Below are 20,450 nucleotides of genomic sequence, written 5' to 3' on the forward strand. Positions count from 1 at the left end.
CGGCGTGCCCTGCGCACCACCCCGCACCCCGCGCCCACGGGATAGGCTGGCAAACCCAACCGATGGAAACGGACCCCCGAACCCGACGGCAGGGGAGCCCGCCGAGCGAGCCACCCTCCCAGGGAAGTTGCCCGAAAAGCAAAGAAAAGGCCGCGCTCCTTCCCGATCGGTCCAGCTGCACCCCCGCAGACCGCAGTAGCGAGCACGCACCCCGCGGAGCCGCGGTCTCGCGGACCGGCCCCGCCAGGCTCGGGCCGCTCCCCCCACCCCACCGTAAAAGCGACGGCCCGCGGGAAAAAGCGCACGCCGCGGCCCCCCTCTTGCCTCGCCTCGAAACCTTATCCACTCGTTCGTCTCCCTCCCTCCCTCCGTTCTTCTCGCACGCTTTATAACCCCACCACCACCTTTCCCACCCAGCACGGGGCACCCACCCACCCAATCCACATCCACCCGCAGGTCACACAAACTCGCAATCAGCCTCAACAAATCCCTTTCTCGCCTGTTCCATACTTCCTCCAGTGCAGATGGCAGTGTCATCAGGGATGGTCTTCTCCGTCCGCCCGCCGGCGCTGGCACCGGCGGCCCGGCCCTGCGCCTGCTCTGCCTCGGTGGCCGCCGGCGGGGCGAGGGCGCGCGCCGACGGCGGAGGCGCCAAGTGGTGGGCGCCGCTGCTGGGGTGGTCCGGCCAGCCGGACTACATCGACGCGCACCCGGCGTCGTACGAGGAGGAGCCTCTGCCGCGGGGGCCGCCGTCGTCGGCCAGGCGGTTCGGCGTGCTGACGGAGGACAAGGCGCGGCGGCTGCGGATGCAGATGATGGAGACGGAGAGCTTCCACGACGCCATGTACCACTCCGCCATCGCCTCCCGCCTCGCCTCCGCCGCGCCCGACAACAAGCGCTAGCCAGCTAGCTAGCCACCCACCGACTCGCTGGCATGAACCAAGCGCCCTGCCCGTGTGTACATACATATGCTTCCGTCCATCCATGTTTGTTGGATTTGTGTTTTTTAGAATAAAAACAATGAATAGCGTGGTGACGGGGTTGGTTGGGAGGAGATGGAGATTGAGAGATTAGGGGGGGGGGGGGGGGGGGGGGGGGGGGGGGGGGTGGGGGGGAGGGGACTAGTATTAGGATGGTGCCCCTCCCTCGATCTGCTGCGACGACGAGCCTCCCGGTCCCGGTGCAGACGAGCTGATCCTAATCTTAGGGGGTATGTAGCTAGCTGTGTACCATTAGTTCTTGCACCGAAATGTTATGGAGACAGAACCTATGATGTTTTCGGTTTGATCTGTTAATACTGTAACCCCTCTTCCTTTCAATTCTCTGCAAATTGCTTTTCAAGTACTCAATCTTGTCGTCGCCAGGATGTATCTGTGTGTGCTTGCTTGTTCTGTACTCTGTAGCATGACGTGAAGAGAGAGCGTCTCGATTTCGGAAGCTCTGATCTACTTGCACTTTCAGTTACCTGAATGAAATCTTCCGGTAAGACGTTAGTGAGATGCTCACCGGTGGATCTGTTCCACAAGTCTCTCATGATTAATCATTAATGTCATACATACATGCATTAGTTAATAGCTATCGACAGATATAACTTGGAACTGAATTTCCTTGACAATCTACATCGTCATGAAGCGTCAATCAGAGCTTTCCCAAAGAACCCCCAATCCCAATGGCCGTCCCTTTCAGCACGCACTGAGTCAGCTGAATCCTGTATTCCTGTCCCCGTCAAGCGTCGCAAGATTTTGTGTGTTTATTTCCTCCTCCTATGCTTTAACCCTCACATCGAATGGTTAGACGCATATATGAATATTAAATATAGACTAATTACGAAACTAAATACGTAGATTGAGACTAATTTGCGAGGTAAAATTTTTAATCCTAATTAGTTTATAATTTGACAATATGGTGCTACAGTAAACATGTGTTAATTATTGATTAATTAGACTTAATAAATTTGTCTTATCGAAGACTTGTGTAATTTATTTTATTATTACTATCCAAAGTGACATCCTACATGACCTCCGATACGACACACTTAAACTTTAGCCCTCCATTTAAACACCTGACATCAGCTCCAATCAGGCACGGCAACGCAGCACGCCCCCGTACTGTCAAGCCTTCCCTTATTATTCCATTCCATCCCTGAAACTGACGTCCGCGTATGAGTTGCCGGTTTGTTGCACCGTAAAGACGGCAGAGTAGTATGCAGCAGAAAGCAAGCCACGATGAGTTGCGTGCAGCGCGAAGCAACGAAGTGGCAGCAAGCGGTCCATGCAAAGAAACAAAGGAGGAATCGCGGAAGGGCGTGCGTGGCGTCCATCCGGTGGATGTACGGAGGATCGGACGGCTGTCTGAGGAGCACGGTAGATGAATAATGATCTGAGTCTACAAATAGGGACTACAGTGTTTTCAAAAAAAAAACAAACAAAGATCTCTATGCATACGAACTTGACACTGACATCCGGATCCCACTCTAACTAATGTTAACGGATGCAAAGTTTTCGTCCATTCTCTCTCTTCGTCTCTTCTACAAAACACAAATCAAGGAGCCATGTCACCGTGCAGTAGTGAACGAAATAAACACTTTGGCCCTATTCGCTTCTTTTATAGTTTGTATTTTTCGGGTTGTTTTTTCAGTCGCAATAGTGTTTTTCTCTCATAACAAATCAGTCGAAACAGTGTTTCGGCTTATTTTTTCAGCGAAACAAACGAGGCCTTTATGTCTGCAAGAGGGCCACGGAAATTAACGATTCGTAAGAGATGAAGAGGACCGTGACGCCTAACAGGGGATGAGTTAGGCAACTTAAAATTATACTTCTTAACTAAGGTATTTTTCTATTCTTAGCAAAACCTATGCAAAAGATAAACTATCTTAATGTCCAACCACGGTTATCCTAGGTGAGTTGCTATCTCTACCGCAAAGAAGTTATGCAAACAATGTAAATGCGGAAGCTAAAAATTAAGGTAGAGATATGCAAACTCCCGTCGATGACTCTGGTATTTTTACTGAGGTATCGAGAAGCGCGCAAGCTTCTTTCTAGTCCTTGTTGGAGCCCCTCGCAAGGGTTAAGCTCCCAGTCAGGTAACTCCGTAGATAGCTCCGGACATTTCCTACACGCAAGTGGGTCTCCAGTGTGTCTTCCGACAAGCCTCTTTTTTAAAAAAAAAAAAATCGGCCACCTACGCGCAAATGGGCGAATGGCTGCAGAAGCAGAACATAGTGCTTATTCAATTCCCTGTCGTCCTGCATGAGGGTTTTCAATCTCTGTATTGAAAAAAATTCGGCCAACTTCGAAATTACCGAAATTCGTCGAAATCTTAACCCTCTGCATCAGGCGGTGCAGACTTCAGTTTATCACCGTATAAAAAGCGTTCAACCTCCAACCTGAAATCCTTCCATTGCCGGCAACAACATGACGTGCTCGGTTGGACATGGCCATGACGAGACGGCGCTGCGTCGGTTGGCTTATCCAGAACGTCAGCCGCGGGGTGGGTCGGTTACTTACTCGGTTGCCTGGTCCGATTGCTTATCCGTGCCACGGTAGCATGGTCTTGTTTATCTTTATCTGCAATTCTGCAGGACCAATTCGTCATCTTCTTCTCGAAGGCGCGGTATTGTGATGATGTGGGGAAACGGTGTGCCGGCAACGGATCCAGATCCAGCCTAGTCGCCGTGTCTGTTGCGTTCCTGGCAGGCATGTTGCTTGATGCTTGGAACTGGAACTGAAAGCGCCCGAAAGTAGGAATAAATGGCAGCAACGACTTTGCAGGTGCAGACTGAAAACGAGAGATTCAGGTATTCAGGAGTTCAGAGTTCAGACATACTAGAAGGGCTTCAGAAACTGTGGGCAAAAAGGAATTGCAAATACCAGAACGGGCGATGCATGGGCCAAAATGCTCTCGATGGCTCCAAACAGAGACTGCTATTATGCAGAAAAAAGCCCATTTTATCTTGGAGGTTATGGTAAGAAATCTTCATGTCCGACTTGTCCATGGAGGCAGCTCTCTCACCACCTCCTCTTTCATTTTTTTGTCTGGTATAATTCAGCCCAGCAATTGATTATCGGCTGAACAATGATTTGGCCCATTCCGGCTACGAAAGTAGACGTTAGGCCACCGTGGACCATCTCGTCGCATGTTTTAGGCCCAATGTGCGCATTCTTTTCTTTTTCCTATTTATTCTTCTTTTCCTGTTTTTTTTTGTCACTAGCAAACATGCCCTTATGTTGCAACGGGAGAGAAAAAACTATGAAATGTTCATCTGAATGATACATGTCTATTTATGTTTGCACAAAATTTTAAATCTATAGTTTATTTTAAGTTAGTATTGGCAATAATATGACATTGTCCTATTAATCTAGTATCAAATTTAAAATATATTTTTGATATTCTTTTTCTCCCATTAGAAAGCATAGAAATATTTACTTGTAAATACATCATAATTTAATTTCTTAATATCCATATGTAGGTACGGTTAAATATGAGTTTCGCGACTTCCTTTGTAGACCCATAAAAAGTTGCAATTCTAATATTGGATCAAAATTAGCGAGAAGTTAGTTGTTGACGTGTCAAAACTCAAAACTTGTTTGTCTGCTGATAATTACAACGGGAGTTCTCTCGATTTTTCACATTCTAGCCCTCGTTGGGATTTGTACTAGACTGAGCGGGATAACAAATTGCTCAAGCTTTAAGTTTACATTTTATTAGTTAGACCATGGCTGAACCAGGTTATAGTAAGTTTTAAATTAAAATTTAAAATTACATGTCTTGGTGGTGAAAATCTCTGTTTTTTAAGAAAGAGGATTCAAAGATCCATGGTATTATATTTATTATTATTTGTTTTTGGTATTTATAAGAAAAACATAAAACGTAGAAGAACTTAGAACCCGAAGGTGGTGGATGCGGATAGAGTAGAAAATAGCAAACATGCCCGTGCGTTGCAACGGAACACGATACTTCATGGAATCATACTTCATACTATTGTTAGACGCGAGTTGCTCTAACTCATATGAATACATATCGTGAGTCTGGGTCACATACGCGACATAGAAGCTGTAAGACTGTCTCCAATAAGGAGACCCAAACCCAAAATGGGTAGCGAGAGATTCAAAATCAGCATCCAACAGACTACCTATACGGGAGACATATTTTGGGTTGTCTAAGAGACGTAACCCAAATATGAGTATCCTCTCTCCTGGAAACCCATTTGTAGAAAGGATTCTCTTTTGGGTCTTGTTGTTGGAGAAGATGTCGAATAGGTATTGAACTTTTTGCTTGTAGCGCCACCCAAAGAACGAATGAGTCTTGTATTTTTGGTGTTATTGTTGGAGATAGCCTAAGGGCAGAGTAGGGATGTCTTATCGGATCTGGATTAGTTTTATTGACATGTGGAGATGGAGCCGTGGTGAGTTTATAGAAGGAATGGAAGAAGAAATTTTCATTCTTTAATATTCTATATGTAAATATAGGTACATAGATATAGATTAAACTGGATGACAAACTGCTTAAGTTTTCAATCATGATTTGATTAGTTAGACTATTGGCTGATCAGGTTCTAATATTAATAATTTTTTTCCTAACCAAAATTATATTATAACAACATAGCGATCGAAATATTTATTTATTCGAGAAGAATAATCGCCATGTTCGCTTGGCTTATAAGCCATACTTTTTCAGCCAACGAACAATATTTTTCTCTCACAACAAATTAGCCAACAGTATTTTCAGCCATGACTTATCAACCAAGCGAATAGGGCAAATGAGTTTAAATACCCATAATACAATACTTACTATTTATTTATTCTATTTATAAGAAGAAACGTGAGAAAAAAAGAAGACAAAAAAGGTCACGGAACTAACAAGGAAAAGGAGAATTAGAAAAAAACAAAAAAGAATTAAGAAAGGGTTGAGAAGAATAAAGAGTTTAAATACCCATTAATACAATATTTATTATTTATTTATTCTGTTTATAGGAAGAAAGGAAGAAAAAAGAAGACAAACAAAATAGTTACGAAACTAACAGGTAGAAAGGTGTCGGGTATCGATATTAGGGATAACCAAAGCAAGGAAGTTAGCGCCCACGCTGACTTCCCCGGATGACTCGAGGCGTATTAAAAGGTCGTGCCCGACTCCAAGGCCGCGGGCTCCGTCTCGCCCGACCTCGAGGCCACGGCTCCGTCTCGCCCGACCCCTTGGACGCCGTCTCGCCCGACCCTAAGGACGCGGTTTCCGTCTTGCCCAAGGTCGTGGGCTCCGTCTCGCCCGACCTCCAGGACGCGGGTTCCGTCTCGTCCGACGGGGATCCATACCGCCGCCCACCACTCCAGGTCCAAGCGTATGGGCCTGGGTCAAAACTCTAACGCCAGGAAAGAGTCTGGCACGCCTCGATGTAACATGTGACCATGACGGGTCATACCTGGGGATTCACATCAAGAACAGTGTCGGGCGTGCCAATGCTATTATGCCTAATCCTCTTATGGACGCTGACAGGCGCGTCAGTTCACCACGACGTCCGCCAAGACGGAGTGGAACACCACGACCGACAGATGACGCCTGTGCATGGCGCCAGTGACAAACAGGGCCATGATATGGAACAGTCTCTGTTGACATCTATAGGATTGGCGGGACCCGTATGAAGGAGAAGGACCCGACAACCCTGGAAGCCTTCTTCTCCTTTTCCTCCTCTGTAACCCACATTTTTCCTTCGCCTATAAAAAGGGCAAGCAAGGCGCCCCATGAAAAAGGGGGATCTGGACAAAAGAGCACAACACGAGCACACGGCAGAGCGACAAAGCGAGCTCTCAACACCCGTTCACTCCTTCCACCAGAGACTTGGGATCCTCTCCCTCTCTCGCCCGTTTGTAACCTCTACTGCAAACCAAGTACCGGTAACATGAGCAGCAGCAAACTAGACGTAGGGATGTTCCGCTCGAACCAGTATAAACCCTTATGTCCTCCGAGCACACCATCCAAGCCAGACGCCTAAATACAAATTTACTCGTCGGTGGTCTGAAAACACTAACAAAAGAAAATAGAAAATAGGAAAACAAAAAATGAATTCGAAAAGGGCACGACCGGGCACAACGTTTTTCATGGAAGATACTGAAGTTTCCATTCGACGGGAATATGGAAAAATCACAGCGGGAGATTCCGAAGCGGGTGGTTGGACCAAAAAACTTTTGGTGACAGAAATTTTGCCTTTTTAGTATTAGGTATAGATTACTACGTAGTTTTTTCTTATTTTTTTTTATCTCTCTTCCTTTTTATACATTTAATTCTAATAATTATTTCCTTTATTTTTACTAATTTATTTTCCCTTTTATTTCCTCTATTCCATGAGATGTCCTACCATGTATTTTGGATCGTTTTCACAATTTCTTTATGTTTGATAATGTATTCTGGATATTTTTCTCAAACTATCCAGATATCATTGATGATGTATTTTGTAATTTTCCTATAATATTCGTATGACGTTCCATGTATATTTTGGGTTGTTAATGTAGGATCTATGGGACGTTCATATGGTACCATAAGATGTTCTACGATATATTTTAGATTATTAACGTAGTATTCATATGATATTTTTCAATTTTTTATTTTTCTAAACTACGTGAATTTTTTTCCTTCTATATTTATTTCCCTTTTATCTTTATGTATTTTGTTTGTTGGGTAGTTCTCTAGAGAGTTGTTGTTATTTATCTTTTTTATTTTATTTTTTAGCACTTCATAGTTTTTTTCTTGTATTCGTGATCATACTGTGCTATTGAGTGAAACTACCTTTTGTTACACTTCCTCTCCCCTTGAATAAATAGATTTCTACTACCCTTGATTAATTAGATTAGTTGCACATTTATCGGCGATTATTCAAGTTGCACGGTAATTATAGCATTTACTGCACTGATCCAACTATAGAAACTCAAGCTTGGATTGGGGAATTTGGGAGTGGTAATAAATACGAGACAACTTCGAGGAAAATAAATGGGTTGGTAGACCATTCATCCTCCTAAAGATTAATTTATTTGTAGACAATCTTTTGTGCTAGGAATCTTTATTCAAGGACAAAGGAATAATTTGGTTGGTCAGCATAGACTAATTATAATAGATAACAAGTGCATCAACTAGCAGTATATACATAAAAAAGAGCAAAAAGACCATTCAAATAATTTCAATCATACACTTAATATAGATGGTTTTAGGAAAAATCTAAAACTAGTTAGATAATTTTCTGAGCTAAAGCAAATTTTCTAAGACTAGACTAGATTTTAGAATTTTTAATTGCATAGATTTATAGGAAAAATATTTGATAATTTTCAAAAAAATATTTATAGTCCGGATTACCCTCTAAGCTATCAACAAAGCCCGATTTACCCCCTCTAGTCGACATAGCGTCGTTGGGCACGCACAAAATCGTCGTCCAAAAGTCGAGAAGGGTTAAAAATATAAACGATTTTAAAGGTTAAGTAAGGTTAAAAATATGGTTTTATAGTTGAGGGTCAGAAATCAGACTGCCATAGAAGTCGAGTAGGGTTTAACGGACTTTTACTTTATAAGAAATACGATAATGATACGATAAGGACGTCTGTCCCGTGACTTTCGTCCGAACGCACTCCCGCAAAAAAAAGAAAAATCCCCGTCCGCTCGTTTTGTTCCCCGCAGCACCTCCATCCTCGTCCCCGCTCGGACACCGCGCCCCACTCCGTGCTAGCTGATGCTTCCTGTCGGAGACCTAACACCAGGGTACCTCAGGAGGTGGAACCAATAACCATCGAACATTAAAAACTTCTGGACGGACAAGGGCGCCGCTACGTTCCTTGCTCGGATGATGGGACTTTGGTTCCGCCTCACCTGACGCCATTGGGCCATGCTCCACCTCGCCCAAGGGCTAAAGGCTAGTCTCCGCCTCGCCCGACGCCTTTGGGCTAGCTCCGCCTCGCCCGAGGGCTGAGGGATAGACTTCGCCTCGCCCGACGCCTTTGGGCTAGCTCCGCCTCGCCCGAGGGCTGAGGGATAGACTCCGCCTCATCCGACCCCCGAGGGACGGGCTCGGTCTCGCCCGAGGGATAAGGACTGGTCTCCGCCTCGCCCGACGTTCGAGGACGAACCTCGCCTCACTCGATGTCTAAGGACTGGATTCGCCGTGCCTGACAACCTCTCCCCATACCCTCATGATGATATGTACAGGGCAGGACGAGATGTGCGGGTCAACCACGGCTTCAAGGACCATACCCTACGCCTCAGTAGGAAAAGTACTGTCAGGGAACGACGGGATGGGTGCTTTAGACCCTTTCGGGTGTAGTAGAGCCTAAAAAGTGTTGAGGGTGCGTGCTCTTCGCCCTGTAGAGTTGTAGGCGTCGCCTTCAGCTCTGGGACACGGAACCCGATGAAGATATACGACAACCATTACGCTCCAGAAAAGGATTCACGACCTCCACAAATGACGGATATGCCGTCACCACGTTATGGTCCCAAGGGAGCGGTGCCTGCTTCCTGCCCCCTCGGGTTCACTAGATCGGAGCACATGCTTCAGCCTCCGGACGCCCTCTCCGATCGAAAGGCCTTGCCCACAGCGATACTTTGGACCCCGACCCCGCATCCCTCCAACAGGGACTCATGGGCACCAGAAGGCGTGTGGAGCAAGCCTAGGCAAGGCTCATAAGTCAAAACCACTGTACCAGAGTCCATATCCTACGCAGGGCAGTACTCTGTAGCTATCCTGACATTCTACAGAGGCATCGACAGTATTGTGGGCGCTTATCATCTTTTCACACCCACCAGAATGGGCAACAAGGCTAGGTAGATGTGAGCAACAAGGCTAGGTAGTATACGCACCCTAGCCCTCTCACTTGTAAAGCCGTCCCCTTCATCTATAAAAGGGGATGCGCTTCCTCCAATAAAGGGACCGACTTTTGATGGCACAACACACAACATACACAGTCAAACTACTTCTAAGCTCTTGGCCTCCTTTTGATCCTTCCATCAGAGACTTGGGACCAGTCCCTCTCTCGATCGTTTGTACCCCTACTACGAACCACTTTCGGTGCTAATAACACGAGCAACAACAAATTGGACGTAGGGACATTCAGCTCGAACTAGTATAAATCTTGTGTCCTTTAGCGCACCATCCGAGCCTAACGCGCATTACTATAAATCTACTTGCCGATGCTTGTACAAAACACCGACAGTTGGCACGCCAGGTAGGGGCCTTTGCGCATTCCAAATTAGGCCTCGGATGGCCACCCACGCAATCAGCTGGGTCCTGGGCGCACACATGCGTTTTAGTGACCTAGATTTCATCGTTACACTGGGAGGAGAGCTAGCGCTGGCCCACACGTCTGTTTAGTCTCTCTCTCCCATCAGTCTCAACCACCGGAGGCTTGAGGGCCAGCCCGGCGACTCCCTTGGACCCCAGTTATCTAGGGAGGCCTCGCGCCGCATCACCCTCTTTTTGAAAGGCCCCATATGGAGCGCCCTGACAGTGTTTTCGTTCAGTCTTCGCAACGCCGCGGCGACCGCTGGCCACCTTCTAGCACTATGCATGGTTCAGTCGTCCACGGATAGCGAGTTCATGGGGATAATTGAACATGATACGGAGATTCTCCATAGGCTCCTCACGGAGGAGCTAGGATCATCCTCCAACTCTGACTCCAGCAGGGGGAGCCATCACCCTTCCCGTGAGTGCTTCATGGTGCAGACCCCCAAGGGGCACATCGAGGATGTCTCCGGGGAAGAGGCTACCCTAACAAGCAACCCTGACAGTAGGTCCAGGGGGGAGGCAGCAGCCCCATCTCACTTGAGGATAGAGCAGCTGAGAGCCCACAAGCTAGAGATCGATGAGGCCGGACAAGGGCTCATCCGGGAATATACGGACATCAATCGTGAGATTGAACGCCGCGAAAGCGGTGGGTGCGCACGCACCATGGCCCGCACCGTGCACTAGAGGATCCTCACCGACGACAGGAGCCTTCCTCACTTCGCTCAGGCAAGCCAAAACATCGCCGCAGCGACGGCCTTGTTGCACGACCTTTCGAAGGCCGCGACATCTGAGGATCGCCGCACCCGTCGAGAAATTCGCACGTTGCTCGAGTGTGCAACGGCGCAGCAGATAGAAAGCTCATTGTCTCGACAACGCAAGCCCAATGCCAGCTATCGCATGCCCTCAGTGCGCCCCACCAAGGATGCGTCCGTTCACTAGACACCACCAGGCGGCAGGCAGCCCTCTGCCATCCCGGTGCATCAACGCCTCGACCACGACCGCGACATGAGCAACACCATCGATGCCCGCAGGCACACCCACGGCGATGTGGGAGAGGCAGCCCACCACGGTGAGCGCTACGACAGCGGCGAGGACCGAAGCCCGAGCCCTAGCCTGCCAGGCCCTTAGGCCTTCGACTGACACATCCTTAATGCTGCGTTCCCACTAAGGTACCGACCACCAACCAACATCCCTAAATATTCTGGGGAAACAAACCCCAGGCTTTAGCTCGAAGACTATCGGCTTGCATGTCAAGCCGGTGGTGCGAGTGATGACAATTTCATTATTCGCAATCTCCCGCTATTCTTGGCCGATTTGGCGCGAGCATGGTTGGAGCACCTATCGTCCAATGCCATTCAAAGTTGGGCGGATCTAACGGAGATCTTCATGGGGAACTTCCAGGGCACGTACAAACACCCCGGAAACCCATGGGACCTCAAGAACTGTCGCCAGAAGGCCGATGAAACCCTTCGTAGGTACATCTGGTGCTTCTCTCGGTAGTGCAACGAGCTCCCTAACGTCGTCGACACCGACATGATAGGAGCCTTCCTATTTGGGACAACCTGCGAGTCTCTGGTTCATAAGCTAGGGCATAGGGGCCCATGGACCACCAAGGAGCTCCTAGACATCGCCACCAGCCATGGCTCAGGAGAGGAGGCGGTTGAAGCCATCTTCAACCGCTCCGATGGCAAGGCGAGGTAGGATGAGGACGCCGATGAAGGCGCCTCCAACCGTCCCGCCAAAAGAAAGAATAAGAAGCAATAGCACGACAACTTGCTCGTGGCCGCAGCCGATCGCAAGGGTGGCTGGAAGCCTGCGGAGGGAGCTCCAAACACTTTGAGAAAATGCTCAAGGGGCCATGCCCAAACCATGCTTTCCTGGCCAAGCATCTATACAAGGATTATGGCCTCATGCGCAAATACTTGTCCAGGGGACTCAACAAGGGGGAGTAGGGGAAGGAACCTACCCCCACTGACAACGCCGAGGAGAAGGACGATGCCTTCCCAATGCCGAACGGCACCCTCATGATCTTCGGAGGATCAGCGGCCTACGACTCCAAGCGCCGCCAAAATGTCACACGCTACGAGGTCTGTATGGCTGGACCGGCCATGCCTGCCTTCCTCCGGTGGTCAGAATCCACCATAACCTTTGACCGAACTGACCGTCTGGATGTTGTCCCACACCAAGGAAGGTACCCGCTTGTCGTCGACCCGATCGTTGGCCCAAAGCGGCTCACAAAAGTACTGATGGACGGAGGCAGCGGCCTTAACATCATGTACGCCAAGACACTTGATGAGATGGGCATCGACCGAATGAACCACCGCCCCATCCAAGCACCCTTCCATGGCATCGTACCTGGTAGATAGGCCATGCCACTAGGGTAGATCGATCTGCCCGTCACTTTCAAGGATCGGTCCAATTACAGGACTAAGACCCTTACCTTCGACGTGGTAGGGTTCCCTGGAACCTTCCACTCCATCCTTGGACGTCCATGCTACACGAAGTTCATGGCCGTCCCCAACTATACATACCTTAAGCTAAAGATGCTGGGCCCTCGCGGGGTCATCACCATCGGCACCTCCTTCCATCACGCTTACGAGTGCGAAGTCGAATGCTGCGGCCACGCCACAGCAGTCGTCGCCTCCGAAGAGCTTGCCACCCTCAGGGAGGAGGTCGTTGAAGAAGCACCCGACGCAAAGAGGTCGTCTGGGTCATTTGAATTGGCGGAAGGGTCCAAGGAGGTCCTCCTGGACCCTAGCAGCTCTGAGGGCAAAAAGTCCACATCGGGACCGCGCTCTCCTCCGAATAGGAAAGCACGCTCGTCGACTTCCTCCGTGATAACAAAGACATCTTTGCATGGAAACCCTCGGATATGCCAGGCATCCCGAGGGAGGTCGCCGAGCATACCCTAAAAATCCTCCTAGGCTCCAAGCCGGTGAAGCAACGCCTGCGCCGCTTCGACGAGGAAAAACGTAGGGCCATCGGTGAAGAGATAGCAAAACTGTTGGCTGCTGGGTTCATCAGGGAAGTACACCACCCAGAGTGGTTAGCAAATCCTATTCTTATGCGAAAAAGAGCAGAAAATGGAGAATGTGTGTCGATTACACATGCCTCAACAATGCGTGTCCAAAGGATCCGTTTCCTTTGCCACAAATAGACCAAATAGTCGATTCCACCTCAGGGTGTGAAACCCTCTGCTTCCTTGACGCATACTACGGCTACCACCAGATCGCGATGAAAGAGTCCGACTAGCTCGCGATGTCTTTTATCACCCCCTTCGGATCGTTCTGCTACATTTCAATGCCGTTCGGTCTGAAGATCGCAGGGGCAACTTACCCGCGCTGTATGCTCAACTACTTTAGGGACCTCATCGGGCGGACCGTTGAGGTCTACATTGACGACATCGTAGTAAGTCCAAACAGGCTGACCACCTTGTCATCGACCTCAAACAAACCTTTGCAAAACTCCAGGCAAACGACATCAAACTCAATCCCAAAAAATGTGTTTTCGGGGTCCCGAGGGGCATGATGCTTGGCTTCATTGTCTCCGAGCGTGGCATCAAAGCCAACCCGAAGAAGATCTCAGCCATCACAAGGATGGGCCTGATCCAAAACATAAAGAGGATTCAACGGATCACAGGGTGCCTTGCCTCCCTCAGCCGATTTATTTCGCACCTCGATGAATGAGGACTCCCCCTTTATCGACTCCTGAAGAAGTCCGACTGCTTCAAGTGGACAGCCGAGGCCCAGGAAGTGCTTGACATGGTTAAGCAATTTCTAACTAAACCCCCAGTCCTGGTCCCTCCAAGCAACGGATAATCCCTCCTCCTATACATAGCGGCCACCACGCAAGTGGTTAGCGCCGCCTTGGTGGTAGAGCGGGAAGAAGAGGGGCACGCCTTCAAGGTGCAGCGCCTCATATATTTCATCAGCGAGGTGTTATCCGACTCCAAAACCCGCTACTCCCAAATCCAGAAACTCCTCTACACCATCCTCATCACCAAAAGGAAGCTATGCCACTACTTCGAGTCACACCCTGTGATAGTCGTGACGTCTTTTCCCCTCGACGAGGTCATCTGTAGCCAGGATGCTACAGGAAGAACCGCAAAGTGGGTGCTCGAGCTGATGGATCAGGGCATTACTTATGCGTCCCGAACGGTGATCAAATCCCAGGTGCTAGCTAACTTCATCGCGGAGTGGACCAAAGTCCAGATGCCACCAGCAGTTGTCGATCAAGAGTACTAGACGATGTACTTTGATGGATCGCTAATGAAAAAGGGTGTCGATGTAGGACTAGTCTTCATATCACCCCTCGGGGTCCACATGAGATACATGGTTCAGCTTCATTTCCCCTCATCAAACAATATTGCAGAATACGAAGCGCTCATCAACGGCCTACGAATCACCATCGAGCTAGGCATCCGATGCCTCAATGTTAGGGGCGACTCCTAGTTGGTCGTCGATCAGGTTATGAAGGAGTCAAGCTGCCACAACACTAAGATGGCGGCATATTGCCAAGAAGTCCGACGACTGGAGGACAGATTCAATGGCCTCGAGCTCAATCACATCCCAAGATGCCTCAATGAAGCGGCCGACGCACTCACAAAGGCAGCATCTAGCCAAGAGCCAGTTCCGATGGGTGTCTTCACCAGTGATCAACACAAGCCCTCGGTGCGCTATAAGGGATTGGAACAAGCCAACGAAGGCCCATCTAATCCTACCCCGGGGGCTGATCCACCGGCTGCTCTGCCCGACCCCAAGGTCATGGAGCTTGAAGAGGACTCAGCAGCAGAGTTCGACCCTCCCAACGACTGGAGAACGCTTTACCTCGACTACCTCCTCCACGACACATTACCGGCGGATAAGACGAAAGCCCGACGGCTCGCACATCACGCCAAGTCCTTCATTCTTATAGAAGACGAACTCTACAAATGGAGCCATACCGAGATCCTACAGCTCTATATCCCTGGCGAATAGGGAAAACTTCTACTGAGCGATATCCATGGTGGAGTCAGCGGTCACCATGATGTGCCAAGGACCTTGGTTGGAAATGCATTTCGATAGGGCTTCTACTGGCCCACCATAGTAACCGACGCCGAGCAAATTGTACGCACCTGCAAAGGGTGTCAATAAACGTATTCCGATAGGGCTTCTACTGGCCCACCATAGTAACCGACGCCGAGCAAATTGTACGCACCTACGAAGGGTGTCAGTACTACGCTCGGCAGATTCACCTTCCAGCCTAGGCGCTCCAGATAATCCCCATCACGTGGCCCTTCATGGTCTGTGGGCTCGACCTAGTTGGGTCACTCAAAAAGGCACCCAGGGGCTTCACCCACCTACTTGTCACCATAGACAAGTTTACAAAATGGATTGAAGCTTGACCAATCTCCATGATCAAATTCGAGCAAGTTGTGTTGTTCTTCCTCGACATCATCCATTGCTTTGGAGTATCAAACTCCATCATCATAGACAATGGCACACTGTTCACTGGCAGGAAATTCATTCGATTCTATAATGAACAACACATCTGGATCGATTGGGTGGCTGTCGTGCACCCCCGGACGAACGGGCAGGTTGAGCGCGCAAACGGCATGCTCCTGCAAGGTCTTAAGCCTAGGATCTTCAACTGATTGAACAAGTTCGGCGCGCGCTGGCTCGCTGAGCTCCGGGCGGTACTCTAGAGCCCAAGGACAACCCCTAGCTGGGCCACCGGCTACACACCCTTCTTCATGGTCTATGGATCTGAGGCTGTTCTCCCAACAGACCTTGACTATGGAACACCAAGAATCAGAGCATACAACGAACAGGGGGTAGAGGCATCCCACCAAGACGCCATGGACCAGCTAGATGAAGCCCACGACATCACCCTCCTCCATTCAGCTAAGTACCAGCAGGTGTTGCGATGGTACCACAGCCGATGCGTGCAGGACCGAGCCTTCAACGTCGGGGACCTTGTCCTCCACCTTGTGCAGAGCAACAAGGACCGCCACAAGCTCTCCCGCCCTGGGAGGGGCCGTATGTCATCGTGGAAGTACTTCGCCTAGGCGCCTATAGGTTGAAAACCATCAACGGCAAGGTCTTCACCAATGCCTAGAACATTGAGCAGCTACGTCGTTTTTACCCTTAAAACGCATGTTTTTTCTTATCAGTTTTTGTCCTTACAAAATCCCCGATCTTTAGTGACATCCAACCCCTGCAAATTGCTAGGGGTCGGACCTCACTCGGGGGCTGATACAAATAATACGAGCACATTTTGCAAACACTTCCTGCGTTGTCTTTGCAAGTCTTCATCTAAGTTGTTCGGTTCTCCTCATAACAAGTCCAAAAAACTAAGATTTCGGGAGTAAGTTCTGAGTACAACCGGTAGGACTGCGGGAGACCCACGCCCCAGCGGCTACAACCTCTTTGCTCACCAACATAATCAAAACTAATTCACTCGCATTCCTAGTCCTTTGCAACTTGGGCCATGGGAAGGCATCAAAACCTCTTCACAAAAAGAGGGAACTAAAAAAATGTTAATATTTTTCATAACAGAACATGAAAACTTGTTCATTATTGCACAAATTCACCACTTACAAAGTGATTTCATCACACAAAGGAATAGTGTACTCCTAAAAATCTAAAGGACTGTTCACCTAGGGGCTCCCCCAAACTTATTCAATTACAGTCTCTGCTTAGCCTTACTACGACTACTACTACTGCGGTCGTCGCGCTAGGCTCTCCATCGGTAACATCCGGGCATGTACACGGACCAGTTCGTCTACTATGGCCACTGCGCCAAGCTCTCCATCGGCGACAACCGGGCATGTACACGCACCAGTTCGTCTACTGCGGGCACCGCACCATGCTCTCCATCGACGACGTCCCACTGCTTCGCTGGATCTTCAAAAGCACCATCATCTGCAACAATGAGCACCACGCCGGTGACTGTGGTTCCTCGACCCCGAGGTGCCCAGGGATTATGCCATCGTCATTGGCCGCAACCCTGACAACAACGCCTCTGCCAAGAAGCCCGGGGACTACGCCATCGTCATCGATCGCAACCCTAACAACGGTGCCTCCACCGGTAGGCCCGGGGACTACGCCATCATCATCAGCCGCAACCCTGACACTGGCGTTAGGGCAGAAAGCACCTCCCACTGAAGGAAGGCCGCAACCACTTGCGGCGAAATCAACAACGATCATCGCCCTCCGGCGCCTTTTCTCCTTCGGCAGTGGCGACCCCTCCTCGGCACAGGCGAACCACGCCATCTCATCTATGTTGGATGACCTCTAGCTCGACATCATGCTCCAGAATCATGGGGGGACTTGTGAGTTCTTCTCTCCCTGACATTACCCTCTCTCACCTAGGAGCCGATGCTTTCGAAGAAAAAAAAGGAGAAGAGGTGGCGGCTCAAAGGCTGGCGGGGAGGTGGGGTGAGAACTCTTCCCTCCCCCTCCTATTTAAAGAGGGGGCTTAGCAGCTAAGGAAAGGCGAAAGGTTCAGACAAAAAACTCTCTGCCTTCCCCTATTCAATACAAATGTGAAATCAATGCTGACGGAAATCTGAGGGGACGCGTCGAAAATTACGGGACGCGCTCTGGTCGATGGGACACCATCTGGTAAGCTAGAACGTCACCTGGGCATGGCCCGCCACTAATATGCCCCGGGCGTGAGAACTGGGGCACGCTCACCTACAGGCGACTCTCTGTTTCCCTAGGCAGGACCAGGGGACGACCCAACAATGGAACCTTCTTCTAGGGAAAGCCCAATGGGCCTCCTGGGTCGATTGGGTCGCCTAGGCAAAACAATGAACGAACGACCGACTCAAAGATAAGCACCCCTGTTTATTTACCTTGAGTGTTGAATTCTTTGCCGAGCTTCCGACCCTAGCAATGGCAGAGGCACAGACATCGCTCGAGGGCTATCGAGGGTGCCTATTTGTCTAAAACACCCTCTTAGCCTGACCCCTCCTTACGTTTAAAAACTAAAAGCACGGCGTATGGGAACAAAACATGAATACAACTGGGCAAACCAACAAACCCTACGGCCCGACGGCTATGGTGTTTTTTGTTCACCAGCATAATCGCGTTCATAGTTCCTCACATTACTAGCCTTGGCTCCCGCCTTCCCAAAAGGATTTTGGAGGGGTCCACCTGCAGAGCTCCCCCCTTCAGGGGGAAGCTGGCAGATCGCTTAAAAATCAATCGCAAAAACAAAAGTAGCGATACTTACGTAGGTTACGTCGGTCTCATTGAAAACATTGAACCCGAACTTGGCTCGAACACGTCTGGTAGGACCTTCCCACGGCTCATACCACCAAGGTAATGTTACCAACCCCCACCTTCATTTCGATTAAATTATACATTCAAACATTGCATATGCAAAACATTGCATCCCAATGCTTCGTGTCGCGTCACGAAATGGCAGTCACCTCATTCAATATGGGTGGTAGCAGGCCAAGGTTCGAAGGCTGGCCCATGAAGGGCTCGAGGCCGCCTCATGCCAAACAGAGCCAGGGAGAAATAACTGAGACGAGCCCTTGCGGCCCTGCCTAACCCCGCTCAGAAGCGGACAAGGACATCTCAACCTTTTCTCGTTCGATTCTAACCCCGAGCCAAACCCACAGAATCTCCATCAAGGAAAGGCCATCGGGCCACCTGAGCCTATCGAACGGCTCGGGCATCTGCCAAGAGGCGGGTTAAGAAATTGTGGAATGCCACTAGAAGGCTCTTTCAACCCCATCAGCAAATGATGGACCCAGATTCCACACGAATGTACCCATTAGCAAGCTCATTGAGCACAACACTTGAGCCACCGAGGCAAGTGTTGTCTACTTGGCCCCTCCGATTGCGAAAGTCGAGGATGGGGTAACACGCGAATTACGGCCGACCCCTATCAAACCCTAACAAGGCTTGGGGGCTCGAGCCGCTTGATATAGGGACAGAGGTTCGAAGGCCCCCCTTGCCGAGCCCATAGAGTCCCCATTTGGGGAATTCTATTGGAATGCCATCCGAGGACTTTGCCGACCCTGTCACAAAAACCACGGAATGGGATTCCATCTGAACGCTCTGGTCTCCAGAAACACCCGACCCTAGTGGATGCAAGGGGTTGGATCTCACTCGGGGGCTGGTAAAGGTACGGCTACCTCCCTTCCTTTTTTCAAAACAATCATTACATTAGACTCCCTCCTCACATCAAGACTAGTGGCAAGGTTTGGGGGAACATATTGGTTAGACCGAAAAAACCAAATGACCAGACGGCTATGGTATGTTTTGCTCAAGTAGCACAACCCAATTTTTTCCCCTGAAAGCACCATCGGCCCTGTGGCCTTAGACAAAGGGAAGGGTCGGATCGAATAAACACTCTTTGTGATTGCAAAAAGGGAAGAAGGTGAAATCAAACAAAACAAAATTATGAAGCAAAATCACGAAACTACTGCCAGACACGAAAGTACCGACACTTGTTCACATATTACATATAAGTGTTGTTCAAATTTATTCAACTAACTACTTCCACGAAAGGAGAACCATTTCTTTCAGATTATCTGCCAGGTTCTTCGCAAGAGGAGCCACCGCCTTCTCAATCGCGTCTAGCTCATCATCCTCATAAGTAGGCGGGAAACCTTCACTCATCACCTCCAGGTTGATCTCCTTCTCGTAATGAGAATGGGCAACGGTGAAGGCTTGGGTGATCCCGGCGTGAAAAGCACTCTCCTCAAGCTGGCCCACCTGAGCCATGATACTAGCAGCATGGGCAGCAAGCGAGCTGGTCCCCTCCTCTTGTGCCACCTGCAGGTTTTCGTAGACCGCTAGAACAGTGGAGGATAGGTGATCATACTCATCACCTTCAGCTTGGAGAAGCCCCCGCACCTCGGCAAGATCGGTGTGCAAACTGGCAGAAACTTCTTCGGCATCCCGCCATCGGACCACCTTGACTCCAAGATCCACCCGGCGTGCCTCGGCCTCCCGTCGTGCTTTGTCGCGCTCTCGGATGGCCCGATCAACCACCACGGCATCCTAGTTCGCCTTCTCCTGCAATGTCATGGACCTCTCCTCAACCTTCAGCTTGAGGTCCCGCTCCGTCTACAGCTCCACTAGGAGCTCGTCGGCCCGCTCACTAGCCGTGGCGTTCTTCTATAACAGCTCATCTCGCTCCTTTCAGAGCCTAGCATTCTCCTCCTCATCCAGCTTTGTCCTCGCCAACAAGTCCTCAA

At 49.6% G+C, this 20,450-nt stretch overlaps 2 protein-coding genes across 2 annotated transcripts; both read left to right on the forward strand.

Moving 5' to 3' along the window:
• Nucleotides 1–404: 404 nt before the first annotated feature.
• Nucleotides 405–1,060, forward strand: LOC136457648 (uncharacterized). Its single transcript, XM_066457671.1, has one exon. It carries the CDS (start codon nt 525–527, stop codon nt 900–902), a length of 378 nt encoding a protein of 125 aa, XP_066313768.1. The 5' UTR covers nt 405–524; the 3' UTR covers nt 903–1,060.
• A 13,691-nt stretch (nt 1,061–14,751) lies between these two features.
• Nucleotides 14,752–15,228, forward strand: LOC136460215 (uncharacterized). The gene has a single exon (XM_066460005.1). The coding sequence runs from the start codon at nt 14,752–14,754 to the stop codon at nt 15,226–15,228; it is 477 nt and encodes a 158-aa protein (XP_066316102.1).
• The last annotated feature ends 5,222 nt before the right edge of the window (nt 15,229–20,450 follow it).

This window comes from Miscanthus floridulus, chromosome 6 (genome assembly GCF_019320115.1).
Source record: "Miscanthus floridulus cultivar M001 chromosome 6, ASM1932011v1, whole genome shotgun sequence".
Lineage (NCBI taxonomy): Eukaryota > Viridiplantae > Streptophyta > Magnoliopsida > Poales > Poaceae > Miscanthus > Miscanthus floridulus.

Coding starts and splice junctions, on each gene's coding strand:
- LOC136457648 (XM_066457671.1), top strand. CDS start 525: ATGGCAGTGTCATCAGGGATGGTCTTCTCCGTCCGCCCGCCGGCGCTG.
- LOC136460215 (XM_066460005.1), top strand. CDS start 14,752: ATGGCGGCATATTGCCAAGAAGTCCGACGACTGGAGGACAGATTCAAT.